Source organism: Carcharodon carcharias, chromosome 16 (assembly GCF_017639515.1).
Source record: "Carcharodon carcharias isolate sCarCar2 chromosome 16, sCarCar2.pri, whole genome shotgun sequence".
NCBI lineage: Eukaryota > Metazoa > Chordata > Chondrichthyes > Lamniformes > Lamnidae > Carcharodon > Carcharodon carcharias.
Window position 1 is genome coordinate 102,903,267 of NC_054482.1, and position 18,572 is coordinate 102,921,838.

General features: G+C 42.5%; 1 protein-coding gene across 2 annotated transcripts in view; it reads left to right on the forward strand.

Moving 5' to 3' along the window:
* The first annotated feature begins 339 nt into the window (after positions 1-339).
* Positions 340-18,572, forward strand: part of LOC121289185 (zinc finger protein 644-like) — a 131,127-nt gene continuing 112,894 nt past the window's right edge. The window contains exon 1 of one of the 2 annotated variants that reach the window (XM_041208374.1): positions 340-448. Coding sequence is in view for 1 of the 2 variants with exons in the window: in XM_041208373.1 (XP_041064307.1) it covers positions 378-448 (71 nt within the window). In the remaining variant the exon portion in view is untranslated. The remainder of the gene's footprint in view (positions 449-18,572) is intronic. The other variant, XM_041208373.1, reaches the window with a different exon arrangement.

Here is an 18,572-nt window from a genome sequence, read left to right on the forward strand (position 1 = left end):
ACTGGCGCCGGTTAGAGAGGGGGGGTGGGGTGCCATAAAGCACGCACTTGGCGGCGCGCGCTGGGGGGGGGGGGGGGGGGAGACACACACACAAAGGATTCCGCCTCCCGCATTTCTGACAGGAAGCCGACCACCCCCCCTTTTTTTTATTTCCTCCACCCCCCTCCCCGGTGTCGGAGAAGGAGGGTTCCCCGACGGCCGGCCTCCGGCGTCCCGCCGCCCATTCTTTCCACACCCACCACCAACCCCCCCCCCCCCCCCCCCACCTCACACACACATACACACACACACACACTCTCTCTCTCTCTCGCTCCCCCTCCCTCCCGCCTTCAACCATCTCCGGGCACAATAGCGAGCAAAATGGCGGCGGTGCCTGGATGGATGGAGGACGAGCGCTGACAATAAAACCCGGCCCGCCGCTCCTCCGCGCACTCCCTTGTGCCAAAAGGTACGTTGCGTTTTCCTTCGTGTCGCAATCAGCTCACCAAGAGTGGCGGCGGGTTTGAGGGGGGGGGGGGGTGGGGTTGTTGGTGGTGGTGGTGGGGTTGGGAATGATAATGATGGAAGGGTTTGGGGGGTGGTGGTGGTGATCGGTTGGAGTTTTGTTTTATATTTTGTCTGCCATCCATTCCCCAACTCTTCCCCACCCCCCCTCCTCTCTCTCCAGCTCCTTGGCTGTTGGGTTGTGGTTTGGACCCAGCCAGCTCGACAGCGTGACAGGCAATTCAGGCGGGACGGCACACACACACTGCTTCCATGTCTTCTTCTGCCACGCAACATGACATCTCCGACCAGTTCTTGCACCCCCCCCCCCCCCCCCTCCTCCCCTTCTTGGGTTTTATCATTCTATTTCCCACCAGCCCCCCAACAGCAACAACAAAAAAGTTGGGCTAGCTCTTTTTTTTTCTCCCCCATGTAAATTTTTTGGAGCTTTGTGCAGTTCTTTATTTTTGAATAGGTTCTGCACTGCAACTCTGCACACACACTTAAAGTGAACACTGGCATTGATTCTAGGCAAAATGGGGGAAAGCATGTCAGGAGTGTTGTAGGAATTCAAAGGAACTGTAATGTACTTCAAAAGCTCCTACTCTGTGCCCCCAACATGGAACCCTGTGTCTTGAAATTTGACCTAATATTTAATCTGCATGGTGTTTGGTGGCTTTTGTCACCAAAGAATAGATCCAAGTCCAATGATATTCAATACCATTAATCTTTGGATTCTTGTATGTAGGACTATTGAAGTTTTTTTTTTAAATGCCATTATAGGGTAATGGCTGCTCAATGGATCTGTCTGGAGGATATGAAGTATAGTGTCATAAATTTATGTTTTTAAGTCCTTGTAATTCCTGAGCAGCTGTAAATTTTGCAATCATGCCATTTTCTTTTGGATGTGCTTAATCAGCTGCAATTTATAATTCAGCCCTTGAAATGCAGGGTGCTAAAAAGTTCACAACTAGTACTAACTGGCTGCATGACAATGGCTGCAGAATGATGTGGCTTTTTAAGTTTTAATTATGATTAAAATGTATTGAATCAGAAATACAAAGGTGTGATGCTGTTTTATCTTGGTTGCTGAAAATGGGTAATACATGCTGTTCTTTTTGCTTGTTTGGGCTAGAATGCATGCTAATGTTTCAGAATGATATCAACAGTTTAGAGCAAATTTGTGTTTTTCTAAAATCTATTTACACCCATCCAATGAACTGCTTCTGAATTGCATTTGCCTACATGACAGAAAGTGTAATGTCCAATTGTATAGATCAAGGTCCCACAAAATGAATGAATGACTGTTTAATCTGTTTGGTGATGGTTGAGGGAGAATTCTTGGCCATTCTGCATTGTATTGTGGTACAAGTTCAACTTGTCTTGGATCTGCATTGTGTGTATGGCTAGGTTTTCGATGTTTCATTTTATGTGCTTTTGTTTGGTCTGATCTACTTAAATGTCTCTTAATAGAGCAGGATTCTTCTTGTGGGTGAAGCTAATAAGGGATGCTCTTCTTGCTTGGCGTGGCACCCTGTTTGTAATTGATGAGATCATCACAATAATTATATTCGCCATACAGCACTTCAAATGTTTGTAAGCTACATTTGGCCAGGGAGTTGGGAAAATACTCGTTTGAAAGCCCTAATGATAATTGGTTTCCAGTATAAGCAGTCTTGCATGCTTCCTTAGCATGCAATTTTGTAGCTGTTTCAGTTAACATTAGTTTAAAAAAATTCTAATCTTGTCACTAAAAGTTGCGAGCTGGATTGTTTTCATGAATAATGCACAATTGTCATCACCATCTAATTTAAACTTAACTGATTTACTTCATGAATGTAGGTAGCAAAGTTCTTCTTTCTTCGAGGTGAAGATGACCATGTGGGGTGTTTGATAGGGTTGTGGTGGGTATGTAGGTCACTGCTGATGCCGATCTGCGCCTGGAGGGTTCTGCTGTAAATAGGGTATCTCAGATGACTGAGCTTTGACCAAGTCACTGGCTTGGGATTTCCACTGCTTGTGTTTTCTCTTTGCTTCCGATAATGCTTGCTTTCGAAGAAGGCCACACTTTTTAAAATTTGGTTGCAACAGATGTAGTGATCTTGAGTTAGCTTCTCACAGGACTCTTGGTTGATATCAAAATTCTTATAGTGAAGCCTTCGGAGTGTCCTTGTAGTGCTTCTTTTGACTGCCGTGAAAGTGCACCCCAGACTGGAGCTGTTCATAGAAGATTCACTTTGGTAAGTGAGAAAAGTTGCAGAAGTAAGGAGTGCCTAAATTAGCCAACTAAAAATGATACAAGGACTTGCAGTTGTATATATCTATCAAAATTGCATTGGTTTAGATCTGATCCAAAGACATGTAAAGATTCACGTAAACATTCACACATTACACTGGTGGAAAGAAAGCCATTATATACAAATTATATACAGTATAGAACCGTTCTTTCTAATCAGAAGTTTGGAAGAGTCTTGTGAAGCTGAATCTGTGATTTGAAACCTTTTTGCATAATTTGGGATAATTATACTTTAATGCCTTTTGGATTTGATTTGCTTGAAAATAATCATATTGGAAATGGCACACACATGTATGCTTCCTAAGCACTGAATTCTCACTTCAATGCATGTCAAAAAATATTATAACATAGAAACAAGCCATTTGGCCCTTGTTGGTGTTGTGGAGTCTTATGTAAGGATGTTAAAACAGTTATTTTGCCCATGGGATTGATTTTTTTTTCTTTAATGACTTGGCTTTTGCCATTGGTGATGATGACAGAGGAACTTTGTGTTCACTGTCATACTCCTCTGAAACTTACAGCAATTTCTGGAGTTCACATTTGTGTAGTTAAAGGCAGAAATCCATCCAAAAGTTGGAATGATGAGAACTTGCCCTTTTACAGTGTTAGTCTTATTGTAAAAAGCTTTGAAAAAGTTAAATAGTGAATGAGGTGTAACTGGGATTTTAAAGGTATACTAATTTCATAATTTCTCTGGCCCTGCAAAACTAATTTTATTTTGTTACTCAAATTTCTCCAATATAATCCATATTTTTAAAATTATTTTATGTATGTTTGATATTTCAGCTTCTATCTTAAATGGTTGGGACATGCAAATGGGATTATTTTGCTCCATGTAAAATGAATTAGTTAAGGAAAGCCCAGCATGGATTTGTTAAGGGCACATTATGTTTAACTTGATTGAACTTTTTGATGAGAGGTAGCAGAGAATGTTGATGGGGGTAATGTGTTTGATGTGGTGCACATGGACTTCCAAATGTTTTTTCATAAAGTGCCACATAGGCTTACTAGCAAAGTTGAAGTTCGTGGACTAAAATGGATGGTGGCAGTATGGATATGGAAATGGCTGACTGACAGGAAACAGTGGTGAATGGTTGTTTTTTGGCCTATAGGAAGGTATATGGTAGAGTTCCCTAGGCATTGGTACTAGCCCCACTGCTTTTCTTGACCTTTATTAATGACTTGAACTTAGGTGTGGAGGGCACAATGTCAAAATTTGCAGATGACACAGAACTTGGGAATGTTGCAAACTTTGAGAAGGATAATGATATACTTCAAGAGGACATAGGCTGGTGGGATGGGCGCACACATGCCTGATAAAAATTAATGTGGAGAAGTATGATTTAATGCATTTTGGTAGGAAGAATGAGAAGAGGCAATATATAATAAAGGGTTGTTATGATCCTTGACTATTTCCCCAAGTTGTTGGTAAGATCTGGTTAGGGATCAATAATGTTTTGTTTAAAGTAGACAAAAGTTTGAGATTCAAGACACTTGCTAATAGAATAAAGCCACAAGGTTCCACAGGTTTTGAACAAACAAAAATAAACTTTACTATACAAGGCCAGAAGGATAAAACAATTTACAATATCTATATATTAATGAGGTACATGTTAATTAACAGGTAAAATGTGGTTGAACACACCACACAATAAATGGCAGATGTGACCAAGGCAGAGTCCTTGTATTTCTCACCAACTCACCCAGATGTCAGTAACACTAAGTCAACCAATCTCACTGAAACTCTCTCACGAGGGATTTTAGTCTTCACCTTTTAACCTTGGAATTCTCTCAGAGTCACTCCAACTGGGACAGCACCAACAACAGCCCACCTTGCAGGGTTTCACTCTCCTCCCAAGATTCCATTCCCCTAGATTCCTTAGTCTGCACTCAAGCACCAACTCACAATCACAGTTTCAGCTCTTTGGCCATACCAAGCAGAACTCCACTTCTCCAAAGGGGTACCTTTGCCCCAGTGGCTTCCATTTAAGGTGGCAGGGCAGGTTGAGAAAATGGTTAAAAAGGCAGATGGGATCTTGGGTTTTATAAATGGAGGCATAGAGTACAAAAGCACGGAAACAATGATGAACTTTTATAGAACATTGGTTTGGCCTCAACTGGAGTAATGTGTCCTTTTCTGGGCACCATGCTTTAGGAAGGATATGAAGGCTTTAGAAAGGGTGTAGAAAAGATTAGCTAGAATGGTTTGAGGGAAGAGGATCTTTAGTGACTTGGGTAGATTAGAGAGGTTGAGACTGTTCTCCTTTTGAGAAGAGGAGGTTTGATAGCAGTGCTGAAAATCATGAGGGGCTTACACAGAGTAGATGAGGACCAACTGTTCCCATTGGCAGAAAGATTGAGAACCAGAGAGCACCAATAATTGTGAATAGCAAAAGAACCAATGGCGACGTGAGGGAAATTCCTTTTTACACAGTGAGCGGTTAGCATTTGGTTTGTACTACCTGAGTGTGGCGAGATGGTAGATTCAATTGTAGCTTTCAAAAGGGAATTGGATAAGCACCCGTAGAGAAACAAACCTTTCCAGGCCACGGGGGAAAAGACAGAGGAGTGGGGCTGGCTGAATTGCTCTAACAGAGAGATAGCATAGCCTATTGCCTGTGCCATCCTTTTTTTATTCATTTACGGGATGTGGATGCATTGTACCTCCTGATTTTCTTACTTTGAGAATTGGCTCGTTATCTTGCTTGATAATATCACTGTTGCTGGATGTGTGGGATCCCCTTGACTTGGCGCCAGATTTCAACTAATGTCGAGAAAAAGAAAATCCATGCCACAGAGATCACTGGATCATCATGGGTAGCCTTCTTCAAAGTTAATGGCCTGTCACTTTGCAGCTGACTGTAAAATCCAGATATGTATTCCTGGGCTAGTAAGAGTGAGGAGTTTAGGGATAATTAATATCAGCAGAGAATAAGTATTGGAGAAAATTAAGGGACTAAAAAGTCAACAAATCCCCAGTTCCTGGGGTTCATAAAAGGGGTAGCTGCAGTGATGGTGGATGCACAGGTTATTGTTTACCAGAATTCCCTAGATTCTAGAATGGTCCCAGTGGATTGGAAGTTAGCAAATGTAACACTGCTAGTCAGGGAAGAAATGAAAGAGAAAATGGGGATCTACAGGCCAGTTAGCCTGATATCAGTCATAGGAAAATACTGGAATCTATTATTAAGGAAGCATTAAGAATGCATTTATAGTATGGTTAGTGCAGGTCAGTGTGGTTTTGTGAAAGAGAAATTGTGTTTAATAGATGTATTGGAGGTTTTTGAGGATGTAACTAGTAGGATAGATCTAGGGGAACTGCTAGAGATAATATACCTAGGTTTCCAAAAGGCATTGGATAAGATGCTGCAAAAAAAAGATTAATGGACAGATAGGGGCTCATGGAGTTGAGGGTAATATAATTGCCTGTAACTTCTGAGCTCCAGGGCATTGTAACTGGAGGGTACCCCAAAGATGTCCTGGGTAAACCCCTCCCCACCACCACCACCCCCTAAATGATGGTCCCCAGGTAAGGATTGGGTGGCAATTGCCCTGCAACGGGAGCAATCCAAAAGTACAATATAAATCGCAGGCTTTGGATGGTTCCGAATGTCTTACCAGAATAGTTACCCAGGAAAAGTTAGAAGAATTAAAGCCACTTCTAAATCCTGGGTAGCTATAGTACTGACCACCCCCAACCCTCCCAAATCCTGTCCATTTGCTTTACAAACTGGCTTCTGAAAGTGGCTGGACCTTTTAAATTTACCTGCTTTACGGCAGCTAGTGCTGTTTTACAAAAAAAGTGGGGCGTGGCTTCCTTAACGCAGACTCCCCAGCCCTGGACACAAGGCCTTTGCTGCACTAGATAGTTCTCGCCTGGCCTAAGTCGGAAGGTTGGTGAAAAAGGAGCAACTGGATTTCCAGGTGTTTAAGCCCGTTAGTATGAATACAGAATTGGTTAAAGGGTAGGAAGCAGAGAGTAAGGACAAACGGGCATTTTCAAGTTTGTGAGCTGTGACTAGTGGAGTGCCATCACTGAGTAATCTGTGCTGGGGCCTCAGCTATTTACAATCTATATTAACTTGCACAAAGCGACAGAGTAATGTATCTAAGTTTATTGATGATATAAAGCTAGGTGGAAATGCAAACTGTGAAGAGGGCACTAAGGCTGTAAAGAGATATAGACCAGTTAAGTAAATGAGCAACAAGGTGACAGACTGAGTATTTCAGAAAGTGAGAAGTTATTCACTTTTGTAGTAGGAACAGAAAAGCAGAACTTTTTTTTAAAAGGCATGAAACTTCTAAATGTTGATGTTCAGAGAGACTTGGATGTACTTGTACAAGGAGCACAAAGTTAGCATGCAGGTTCAGCAAGCAATTAGGAAGGCAAATAGAATGTGGGCCTCTATTGCAAAAGTATTGGGAGTACAATAGGAAGTCTTACTACAATTGTACCGGGCTTTGGCTTTACCTGCATTGGAGATGGTACAATGAAGGCTTACCAGATTGGCTCCTGGGACGAGAGAGGTGTCCCGTGATAGATTGAATAAATTGGGCCTATACTTTCTGGATTTTAGAATGAGAGGTGATCTCATTCAAACATAAAGAAAGGGGTTGACGGAGTAGACATTGAGAGGTGTCAACTCTATGACTAGGTGGCTTCCCCTCGTCAGGGAAACTAGAAGATGGGCATAGTCTCAGGATGAGAGGTCGATCATTTAGGATTGAGGTGAGGAAAAACTTATGTTATGAACTACATGCTTTGTCACAGACTGATTTTATCTTACCTTTGTAGTCTGTTTCCAACCACATAGATAGGCGGGCCAAAGGGCTTGTGCTGAATGTAATGGAAATATCATGCTAATGTTGTTTCGAAGAGATGGTGCTTGCCGATTTGGGTACCATTGAAGAATAGATTTTTAAATTTTATGCAACCTTTTGGAACTGTGCAACATAAAGGGAACTATTCACTTTTTCTAATATTGTCTCTTGGCTTGAGTGATGTTTTTATCTAGAGACCAATGGCAGCAGTCTTCTTTCCTTTAATGTCTGAGGAGGTTATTGCACATTTTGGGAACGTCAAAAGTCTTTTTAAAGGGAAAAAAAAATGTTTCTTTTATCTTGTGTCAGAAACGTGTAAGTACTCTTACAATTATTAAACTTTGATCAACTGTGGTTGTGTTTACATCCAGAATTGAAACTTTGAGATCTTAGAGATAGTTCTACTTAAGCATGAGTTGACCTCAGCAGTAGATTAGTACATCGTTATGAAGCTGTATACATTTGACTTAATTAAACAGTGCCATAGGGAATTGGCTTGTGCTTTAAATGGTTTAATGTGGTTGTTAGTATTCCAATTTAGCTACCATCTTGTTATTCTAAACCTGTCAACATCTTCATTCTGCATAAGATGATGGACGTGTAGTAAATCAAATCTGTGGGGATAGGGTATAGTGCACCTTTGCTTACGGTTGAAGAGACCAATCTGTGAGGACTAAGTCCTGCCATAAGTGCAGCATGTGAAGTGGTTATCGGGTGTTATTGTGGTCTCTTTTCGGTGTTAGTGCCTATTGCCAAACCGCTGTAGCCACTGATCATCATGGTGGCACATTGGTCCACAGATAATATCGTCATCAGATAGTGTCTCCCAGGTGTGAGAATCAGTGTTTAGGGCCTACAAGTCAGACTTGCACGCATCCTTGAAGTGGAGCTATGGGCATCCTACTAGCCGTCTGGCTCCAGCTACCTCGCCATACAGAAAATCCTTAGGGTGGAAGATGGTTGCGTACCTGTGAATGTGCTTGAGCTAGTGAAGTTGCCTTCATTTGATCAGTACCAACATACTTGGGTGTCTTGCCTTTGAGAGGACTGTTGCATTTGTGATTTTGTCCTTTCATGAAATGCCGAGAATGCACTGTAAAAAGCAAAGTTTTTGAGCTTCCTTTCTCGGTAGCTGTAAGCCGTCCATGTTTCACAGTCATTTAACGAAGTGCTGAGAACACAGGCCTTATACACCAGTTTGAGTCAGCTTGGTGTTATTCCATTGCACGGTTTGAGTCCGCCAAAGGTAGCTGCTTTCCCTATGTGTGTGTCGAGTTCTGCCTCAAGAGATAGATTGTCTGTCACCGTGGACTGAAGGTAACAGAATTTTCTAATCTCTTCCGGCGGAGTGTTATTTAGCGTGATTTGGGGTGGAGCTATCCCTGTTCTTTAACCACAGTTTGCTTGATGTTTATAGTTTAAGGGAGAACTAGTTACAGGCATGGGAGAGACAACCCATGAGTCTTTGTTAAAAGCAAAGAACTGCGGATGCTGGAAATCCAAAACAAAAACAGAAATACCTGGAAAAACTCAGCAGGTCTGGCAGCATCGGTGGAGAAGAGCACAATTGACGTTTCGAGTCCTCACGACCCTTCAACAGAAGGGTTTTTGTAGCTGACTAGTACAACATCATCAGCATAGAGGAGTTCTCTGATCAAGACGTTGTGTATTTTTGTTGTCTTGTAGTCTAAGTGTGAATCACTGAAACACATGATTTCTGCAGAGTCCCATATTTCTCTGTGACAGACACTATTCTTGACTGCTGAGAGTTATGGCCTAGCATAGAAAAATAAGTTTAACCTTTGATATGGCAAGGTGGCAGCATTCAGCCCTGATTGGGAAGTCACTGTTTTTAAGAGTGTTTTTTTTAAATGAATTGTCAAGGCGGGAGAGTGAAGCTGAGGTCAAGATCAGATCAGCCATGATCTTATTGAATGGTGGAGCAGGCTTAAGGGGCTGTATGGCTGACTCTCACTCCAATTTGTTATATTAATATGAATATGCAAGTCACTATTAATTCAAGTTACCTTTTAACAAACATCAGTTTCTTCCCACCCAACCCATTGTCTAAGTTGCCTTTTCTTTTCTGCTCTCTTAAGTTAATGACTGTTATTGAACTTCGGGTCTGTTAGCTTCAGCTGGCCTTAGATACCTTACCCTAGTAATGTGAACCTTGATGGTGAGTGATGGCAGACTGTTGACCTAGTCATTGTAACCAATCCCAATCCATTTTACATGTGTTTTCCAGTTGAATCTCTGGGACAATTTTCTGGAGTGGGAGCTCTGGCTGATTTCCCTTTTCTATTGCTCCTGTTCTAGAGATGGTAAACCCAGTTTTTGTGCCAAAATTAGCGCATTGCCAATGTACTGAGATCGGCTAACAGCACTGAGAATCAAGTCCATGACCTTCAGTAGCTCAGTCCCACGGTACTGATTCTTCTAGATGTTAAACTGTGCTGGTGGGCAGCACCACTTCAAAGACTCCCTATGGATGGACTTTGAAAATTAATCTTCCCCACAGTCCTACACCAACGTGAATACATATCAGGGGCAGAGAGAAAATGCAAGGAAAGGAAATCTCAAGCCAGCAGCTCATCCAAAGCTCAATTGTCTGCAGTATTCTGTCCTGTTTGCGGAACCTTCTCAGTGCAGGTTGGCCTTAACAGTCATCCATGTACCCAGTGAAGCCCTACCAAACACATCCTGGATGCTGGACATGGTCATCTTTGCCTTGAAGGACAAACAACATACTAGTATTGACCTTTGGAAAAAATAGTGCCAAGGTATCCCATAGTGCACTTGACCTTTACAGCTTGGATGTTTGCTATCCTGGGAAGGTCACTCTTTACAAGTCTGGCATAACTGCAATCTCCTAAAGATTGCTACATGGGGGCAGGAGGAAGCTTGGGAAAGCAATCGTGATAGGGGATTTATAGTTTGGGGAATGGGCAGGCATTTCTGTGGACTCATTTTATGAATCATGGATGGTATGTTGCCTCCCTAGTTCTAGGGCCAATGATGTCACTTAGCTGTTGCAGAAAGGTGAACAGCAGCATTCGTGCTCCATATCGGTACTAACAGAATGGGTAGAAAGAATGTTGGAGTATAAAATAAGAGGAAAGTACAGGTGAATGTGTGGCTGGAGAGGTGGTGCAGGAGGGAGGGTTTTGGATTTCTGGGATATTGGGATTGGTTCTGGGGAAAGATAGGAGCTGTAGAGGTCAGATGGATTGCACCTGAAGAAAATTGGGAGCAATGGCCTGGAAAGGTGATTTGCTGGTGCTTTTGGTGAGGGTTTAAACTATTTTGAAAAGGGGATGGTAAGCAGGCGGTAACACTAGAGAGGAAAAACAAGGTGCACCAAAAATTGGAAGAGACAGATAGCACTAGAATAAGAAATATAAGGCATAGAGTGGGTTTAATGTGGTTTAGTGTAAGAGAAAATGTAATAACATCTAAATAGGTTTACTGCGCTTGTATGTGAAAACATGGAGTGGTAAGTAGGTTGGTGAGCATGTAGGTACAGATAGCCAAATGGGATCTGATGTTGTTGTACTAATGGAGACCCGGATCAATAAAGGGCAGGGCTGGGTAGTAAATAATAAAAACTAATAATCACTTGGACAAATGTGGATTAATTAAGAAAAGCCAGCATGGATTTGTTAAGGATAAATCATGTTTAGCCAACTTTATTGAATTTTTGATGTGGGCGATGCGTTTGATGATGTGTACATGGGCTTCCAAAATGCATCTGATAAAGGGCCACATAACAGACTTGACAGCAAAGTTGAAACCCATGGAACAAAGGGACTGTAGCAGCATGGATATGAAGTTGACTGAGTGACGAGAGTTTTGATGAATGGTTTTTTGGGATGGGGGAAGGTTACAAGGATACAGTTCTAAAGGGGATGCAGGAGCAGAGGGACTTGGGGGCATATGTGCACAAAATTGTTGAAGGTGGTGGGGCAGGTTGAGAAATTAGATGTACGGGATCCTAGGTTTTGTAAATAGGAGCATAGAGTGTGAAAGCAATGAGGTTATGGTGAACCTCTATAAAACACTGGATCAGCCTCATCTGGAGTACTGTGTCCAATTTTAAGCACCACACTTTAGGAAGGATGTGAAGGCATTAGTGAGAGTGCAGAAAAGATTTACAAGAATGGTCCCAGGGTCCAGGATGTCATTGAACAGCTGCAGGGCATCCTGAAGGGCGAGGGTGATAAGGCAGAGGTCATGGTACATGTTGGTACCAATGACATAGGTAGAAAGAAGGATGAGGTCTTGCATCAAGAAATCAGGGAGTTAGGCAGTAGACTAAAAAGCAAGACCTCTCAGGTTGTAATCTCTAGATTACTCCCAATGCCATGTGCTTGCGAGCTCAGAAATAGGAGAGTAGCGCAGATGAATACGTGGCTTAAGAGTTGGTGCAAGAGGGAGGGTTTTAAACTCCTGGATCACTGGGACTGTTTCTGGGGAAGGTGGGACCGGTACAAGCAGGACAGTCTACATCTGAATCAGAGCGGGACTAACATCCTTGCGGGCGGGTTTGCTAGTGCTGTTGGGAGGAGTTTAAACTAATTCGGCAGGGGGAAGGGATACAATGTTAGCAGAATAGGGGCACATCATAATACAGTAAAATAATCAAGTCAGAGGGAGTACAGCTGCATTAAGCTTCAAGGGAGTGAGGCAAGGCTGGATGGCCTGTACTTTGAAGCCAGGAGTATCACAGGTAAAATGGATGAGTTAAGGGTGAGGATTGACACGTGGAATTGTGATATAGTAGCCTTCACTGAGATGTGGTTGAGGGAGGGGCAGGATTGGCAGCTCAACATTCCGGGATATAGAATCTTCAGGTGAGACAGGGGAGGGGGTAAAAGAGGAGGAGGCATTGCATTATTAGTTAAGGAGTCAGTCACTGCAGTAAGGAGAGGTGATATCTTGAAGGGGGCATCGAATGAAGCTTTGTGGGTAGAGCTTAGGAATAAAAAAGGGGCAGCCACATTGTTAAGTGTTTATTATAGACCCCCAGATAGTCAGTGGAAAATTGAGGAGCAAATATGTGCACAATTTGCGGAGGTGTGTAAAAGCAATAATAATAGGATAATTATATTAGGTAATTTTAACTTTCCCAACATTAATTGGGATAGACACAGTGTTAAGGACTTGGATGGAGTGGATTTCTTGAAACGTGTACAGGAGAACATTTTAGGTCAATATGTAGCAGGTCCAACAAGGGACGGCGCAGTGCTGGACCTAATTCTGGTGAATGAAACCGGACAGGTGGCAGAGGTGGTGGTGGTGGAGCGTTTTAGCGATAGTGACCACAACATGGTACAGTTTAAGTTTGTTATGGACAAAGAAATAGACAAGTTGCAAAAAAATGTTTTGGACTGGGGGAGAGTGGATTTTAGTAAAATAAGGCAGGATCTGGCCAAGGTAGACTGGGAACAGCTACTTGTGGGGAAATCTATAGAGGAGCAGTGGGCGGCATTCAAAAAGGAATGGGGAGGGTACAGGCTCAACATGTTCCCTCTAGGGTGATAGGAAGGAGTAACAAGCCCAGAGAACCATGGATGACCAGAGATATTCAGGTTACGATGAGAAGGAAAAGAGAGGCTTTTAGCAGGTACAAGGGAAGCAAATCAGCGGAGGCATTAGTGGAGTACAGAAAGTGCAGGGTGGAGCTTAAGAAAGTAATTAGGAGAGCAAAGAGGGGATTTGAGAAAGCTCTGGCTGGTAAAAGTAGGGAAAATCCCAAGATATTCTACAAGTATATCAATGGGAAGAGGATAACCAGGGAAAGAGTAGGGCCCATAAGGGACCAAGGGGGCAATCTATGGGTGGAGCCAGAGGACATCACTAGAGTATTGAATGAATACTTCACATCCATCTTCACCCAAGAGAATGAGAATGAAGGTATGGAACTTGGGGAGAGAGACTGCAAGGTTCTTGAGCAAATTGATATAGGGAGTGACAAGGTATTGGCAAGCTTAAAAGTGGACAAATCTCCAGGTCCAGATGATTTGTGTCCCAAACTGCTGAGGGAGGCAAGGGAGGAGATCACAGGGGCTCTGACTCAAATTTTTAATTCCTTTCTGGCCACAGGGGAGGTGCCAGAGGACTGGGGAACAGCTAATGTGGTTCCGCTATTTAAGAAGGGTTGTAGAGATAAGCCAGGGAATTACAGGCCAGTGAGTCTCACTTCAGTGGTAGAGAAACTATTGGAGAAAATTCTGAAGGAGAGAATCTATCTCCACTTGGAGAGGCAAGGTTTGATCAGGGATAGTCAGCATGGCTTTGTCAGAGGGTGGTCATGCCTAACAACTTTGAATTTTTTGAAGAGGTGACCAGGTATGTAGATGAGGGTAGTGCAGTTGATGTAGTTTATATGGATTTCAACAAAGCCTTTGACAAGGTCCCACATGGGAGACTTATAAAGAAGACAAAGGCACATGGGACACAGGGTAATTTGATAAGGTGGATTCAAAATTGGCTTAGTTTTCGTAGACAGAGGGTGATGACAGAAGGATGCTTTAATGACTGGAAGCCAGTGTCCAGTGGCGTACCACAGAGATCTGTGCTGGGTCCCCTATTGTCATTTACATAAACGACTATGTGGGGGGGGGGGTTAGGATTAGTAAGTTTGCAGATGACAGAACGATTGGCTGGGTGGTTAACAGTGAGGTCGAGTGCTTTGGGCTACAGGAAGATATAGACAGGATGGTCAAATGGGCAGATAAGTGGCAGATGGAATTGAACCCTGAAAAGTGTGAGGTGATACACTTTGGAAGGTGTAATTTGACAAGGAAGTATTCAATGAATGGCATGACATTAGGAAGTTCTGCGGAACAAAGGGACCTTGGTGTGTGTGTCCATTGATTCTGAAGGTGGAGGGACACGTTAGTGGGCTGGTGAAAAAGGCATAAATGACACTTGCCTTTATCAATCGAGGTATAGATTACAAAAGTAGGGAGGTCATGTTGAAGTTGTATAGAACCTTGGTGAGGCCACAGCTGGAGTCCTGTGTGCAGTTCTGGTTGCCACATTATAGGAAGGATGTGATTGCACTGGAGGGGCTGAAGAGGAGATTCACCAGGATGTTGCCTGGGATGAAATATTTAAGTTACGAAGAGAGGTTGGATAGACTTAGGTTGTTTTCATTGGAGCAGAGAAGACTGAGGAGGCAACCTGATCGCGATGTACAACTTTGAGGGGCATGGACAGGGTGGACAGGGAGCAGCTGTTCCCCTTAGTTGAAGGGTCACTCACAAGGGCACATAAGTTCAAGGTGAGGGGCAGGAGGTTTAGGGGGGATGTGAGGAAAACCTTTTTCACCCAGAGGGTGTGAGGGTCTGGAATGCACTGCCTGGGAGGGTGGTGGAGGCGGGTTGCCTCACATCCTTTAAAAAGTACCTGGATGAGCACTTGGCAGGTCATAATATTCGAGGCTATGGGTCAAGTGCTGGTAAATGGGGTCAGGTAGGTCAGGTGTTTCTCATACGTTGGTGCAGACTCGATGGGCCGAAGGGCCTCTTCTGCACTCTGTGATTCTGAAGAGGGATTTCATTAATGAGGGCAGATTGGATAAGCTGGGCTGTCCTCTTCAGGGAAGGTTGAGAGGAGATTTGATGGAGGTGTTCAAAACCATGGGGTGACTTGAAAGAATAGATGGGGAGAAACTGTCCCCATTGGCACAAGAGTCAAAAACCAGAGGACTCTGATTTCAGGTGAATTGGAAAAGAACCAAAGGTGACAGGAGGAGAAGTTTTTTTTTATGCTGTGATTAGAATCTGCCTGGGAGTGATGGTGGCAGATTCAGTCGTGGTTTTCAAAAGGGTATTAGATAATTTCTGAAGAAGTATCATATTTGACTTGAGATGTTAATTCTGTTTCTTTGGATTAAAATCCTGGAACTCCCTCCCTAACAGCACGTGTGGGTGTACCTACACCACATGGACTGCAGCGGTTAAAGAAGGCAGTTCACCACTGCTTTTTCAAGGGCAGTTAGGGATGGGCAATAAATGCTGGCACAGCTAGTGATGCCCACATCCCATCAATAAATAATAAAAAAAAATCCTCTCCATAGATGCTGCCAGACCTGCTGCATATTTCCAACACTTTGTTTTTATTTCAGATTTTCAGCATTCCTAGTATTTTGCTTTCATACAAATTTTAGAATCCTATTGGCCTCCTGAATCCACAGGATTGGCTAATCTGTTCACAGGGATGCATATTGCCATACTACTTGAATACAGAGCTATTAGTTTGTGGTACTATTTTTTCCCTGATTGAGAAGTGACCTGAGACTGCAAAGAATGGACTTGCTTTGCAGCTTCTCCTAACCACCTATTTCCCACCCCCAAACCTTGTGCAGTTCAGTTGACTGTAAAAGCTTTCGAAATCCAATCTTGTGAACTTTTCTTTCTTTCAATGGTTGGCGTGCAAAAGAAACAAGTTTGGTGCCCGATCATGCTCTCAGGAAGACTGAACAGGCTTTACAACCAAAGGATCACTTTTGCAGCACAATCGCTATTGTTACATAGGCAAACACAATAGTGCACTGCACAGCAATGTCCTAGAAACAAATAAGATATAAGAACCTTTTTTAAAAAAGTTGTTTTTTCTCTGTAGTTGATCTATTTTTACCACTGAAAAAGGAAAAAAAATTGAGAGATGGTTTGCGGGGGGAAGTGGGGACGTGGGAAAGAGCCAAAAAACTCCAGGGTAAATTTGGGGGAAAAAATTTCCTTTGAATATCGTCAAATCTTGAGCATACAAGCAAGAGTCTCGTCAGGCACAGTTAAGACAATTGACAACTATTCAGACAGTTTTCAGGCAGCACTTTTATAGGCTTCACTGTCAGTTTATAAAAAAAGTGTAATTTAAAGTTTTCAGGATCATGTTACTGTCAAGCTACTTTAGAGGTATTTGTGAATGGATTTTGTACTGTATAATGTTGTTACTATAATGGTGCTGTTAAAATGCACATTTAAAACTGCACATCACTTGGAGCATTGTGAAGCACAAATGTTTTTATCAGCCTGGCATATGAAAAGCTGTTAAAATTACATTTTACAATATGTGCTATAAATACTACATTATGATAATAGGATTGAGTATGTCCATTCTTACGTGTCCCTGAAGAAAGAGACATGTCGATGCTTTTCATCTTGTACTCACCAGGACAGTCACAAGAGGACCAAATGTAATGGGAACAACAATTTATACCTCATGAGAAGAGAGTGCTGATTGATTGATTGACAAGTAGACTCTGATTTGATAGAGATACTGCCTTGGAGAATGCACCAGTTAACTGATGGCTGACAGTTAATTGCCAAGCTTTGTTTAAATTCAGACTGGGCAGTTTGACTCTGTTAAGGCATTACCCTGAAGAATGAGCCATGGTATTACAGTATCTTTACAGTGCAGAAGGAGGCTATTGAGCCCGTTGAGTCTGTACTGGCTTTCTGAAAGAACGTTCCACCTGGTCCCACTCTCCTCCCTTGCCCTGTAACCTTGTACATTTCTCTTTTCAGGTAGCAATGCAATTCCCCTTTGATTACCTCGATTGAACCTGCCTCCACCACCCTTTTCAGGAAGTTTGTTCCAGGCTCAAAAATTTTTCTTCATATCACATTTACTCCTTTTGCCAATTATTTTGAATCTGTGCCCTTTAGTTCTTGATGTTCTCTTGAGTGGGAACAGTTTCTCACTATTTACCTTGTCCATACCCCTCAGGACCTTGAATACCTCTATCAAGCCTCCTCTCAGCCTTCTTTTCTCCAAGGAAACTTCAATCTATCCTCATAGCTACAGTTCTTTATCCCTGGAATCATTCTAGTGAATCTCCTCTGTACACTCTCCAATGCCTTCACATCCTTCCTCAGATATGGCACCCAGAAATGGACGCAGTACTCCAGATGAGGCCTAACTAGTGTCTTATACAAGTTCAACATGACCTCCTTACTCGTGCACTTAATGCCCCTATTAAAGCCTAAGATACTATGTGCTTTATTAATTACTCCCTCAACATGCCCTGCCAACTTCAATGACCTATGTACATATACACCGAGATCCCTCTGTTCTTGTACCTCCTTTAAAGCCTCTCCCTTCATTTTATACTGTCGCTCCATATTCTTCCTGCCAAAACGAATCACCTTAAATTTCTCTGCATTGAACTTCATCTGCCACCTGTCTGCCCAATCCACCAACATGACTATGTCCTCTTGAAGTTCAAGATTATCCCCATCACAGTTGACAACATTTCCAATTTTCGTATCATCTGCAAATTTTGAAATCATGCCCTGCACACACAATCTAGGTCATTAATATACATCAGGAAGAGCAAGGGTCCCAAAACTGACCCCTGAGGAACTCTACTGCAAACCTTCTTTCAATCTGAAAAACAACCATTTATCACTACTTTCTGTTTCTGTCACTCTGCCAATTTCTTATCCAAGTGCCTACTTTCCCTTTTATTTCATGACCTAGAATTTTGCTCGCAAGTCTGTTGTGTGGCACTGTATCAAATGCCTTTTGAAATTCCATATACACCACATCAACAGGGTTTCCTTTATCAACCTTCTCTGTTTCATCCTCAAAAAAAACTCCAAGTTAGTTAAACATGATTTTCTCTTGATGAATCCATGCTAGCTTTCCTTAATTATCCTGCACTTGTCTAAGTGATTATTGATTTTATCATGCACTATAGTTTCCAGGAGTTTCCCTACTACCGAGGTCAAATTGACTGGCCTGTAGTTGCCAGCTTTATCCTTGCACCCCTTTTTGAACAAGGATGTAACATTCACAGTTCTCCAGTCCTCTGGCACCTCCCCTGTGTCTAAGGAAGGCTGGAAGATTATCACTAGTGCCTTTGAAATTTCCACTTTCACTTCCCTCAATACCCTTGTATGCATCTTATCTATTTTAAGTAATGATAGCCTTTCCAACACTTCCTCTTTCCTCTTGATTG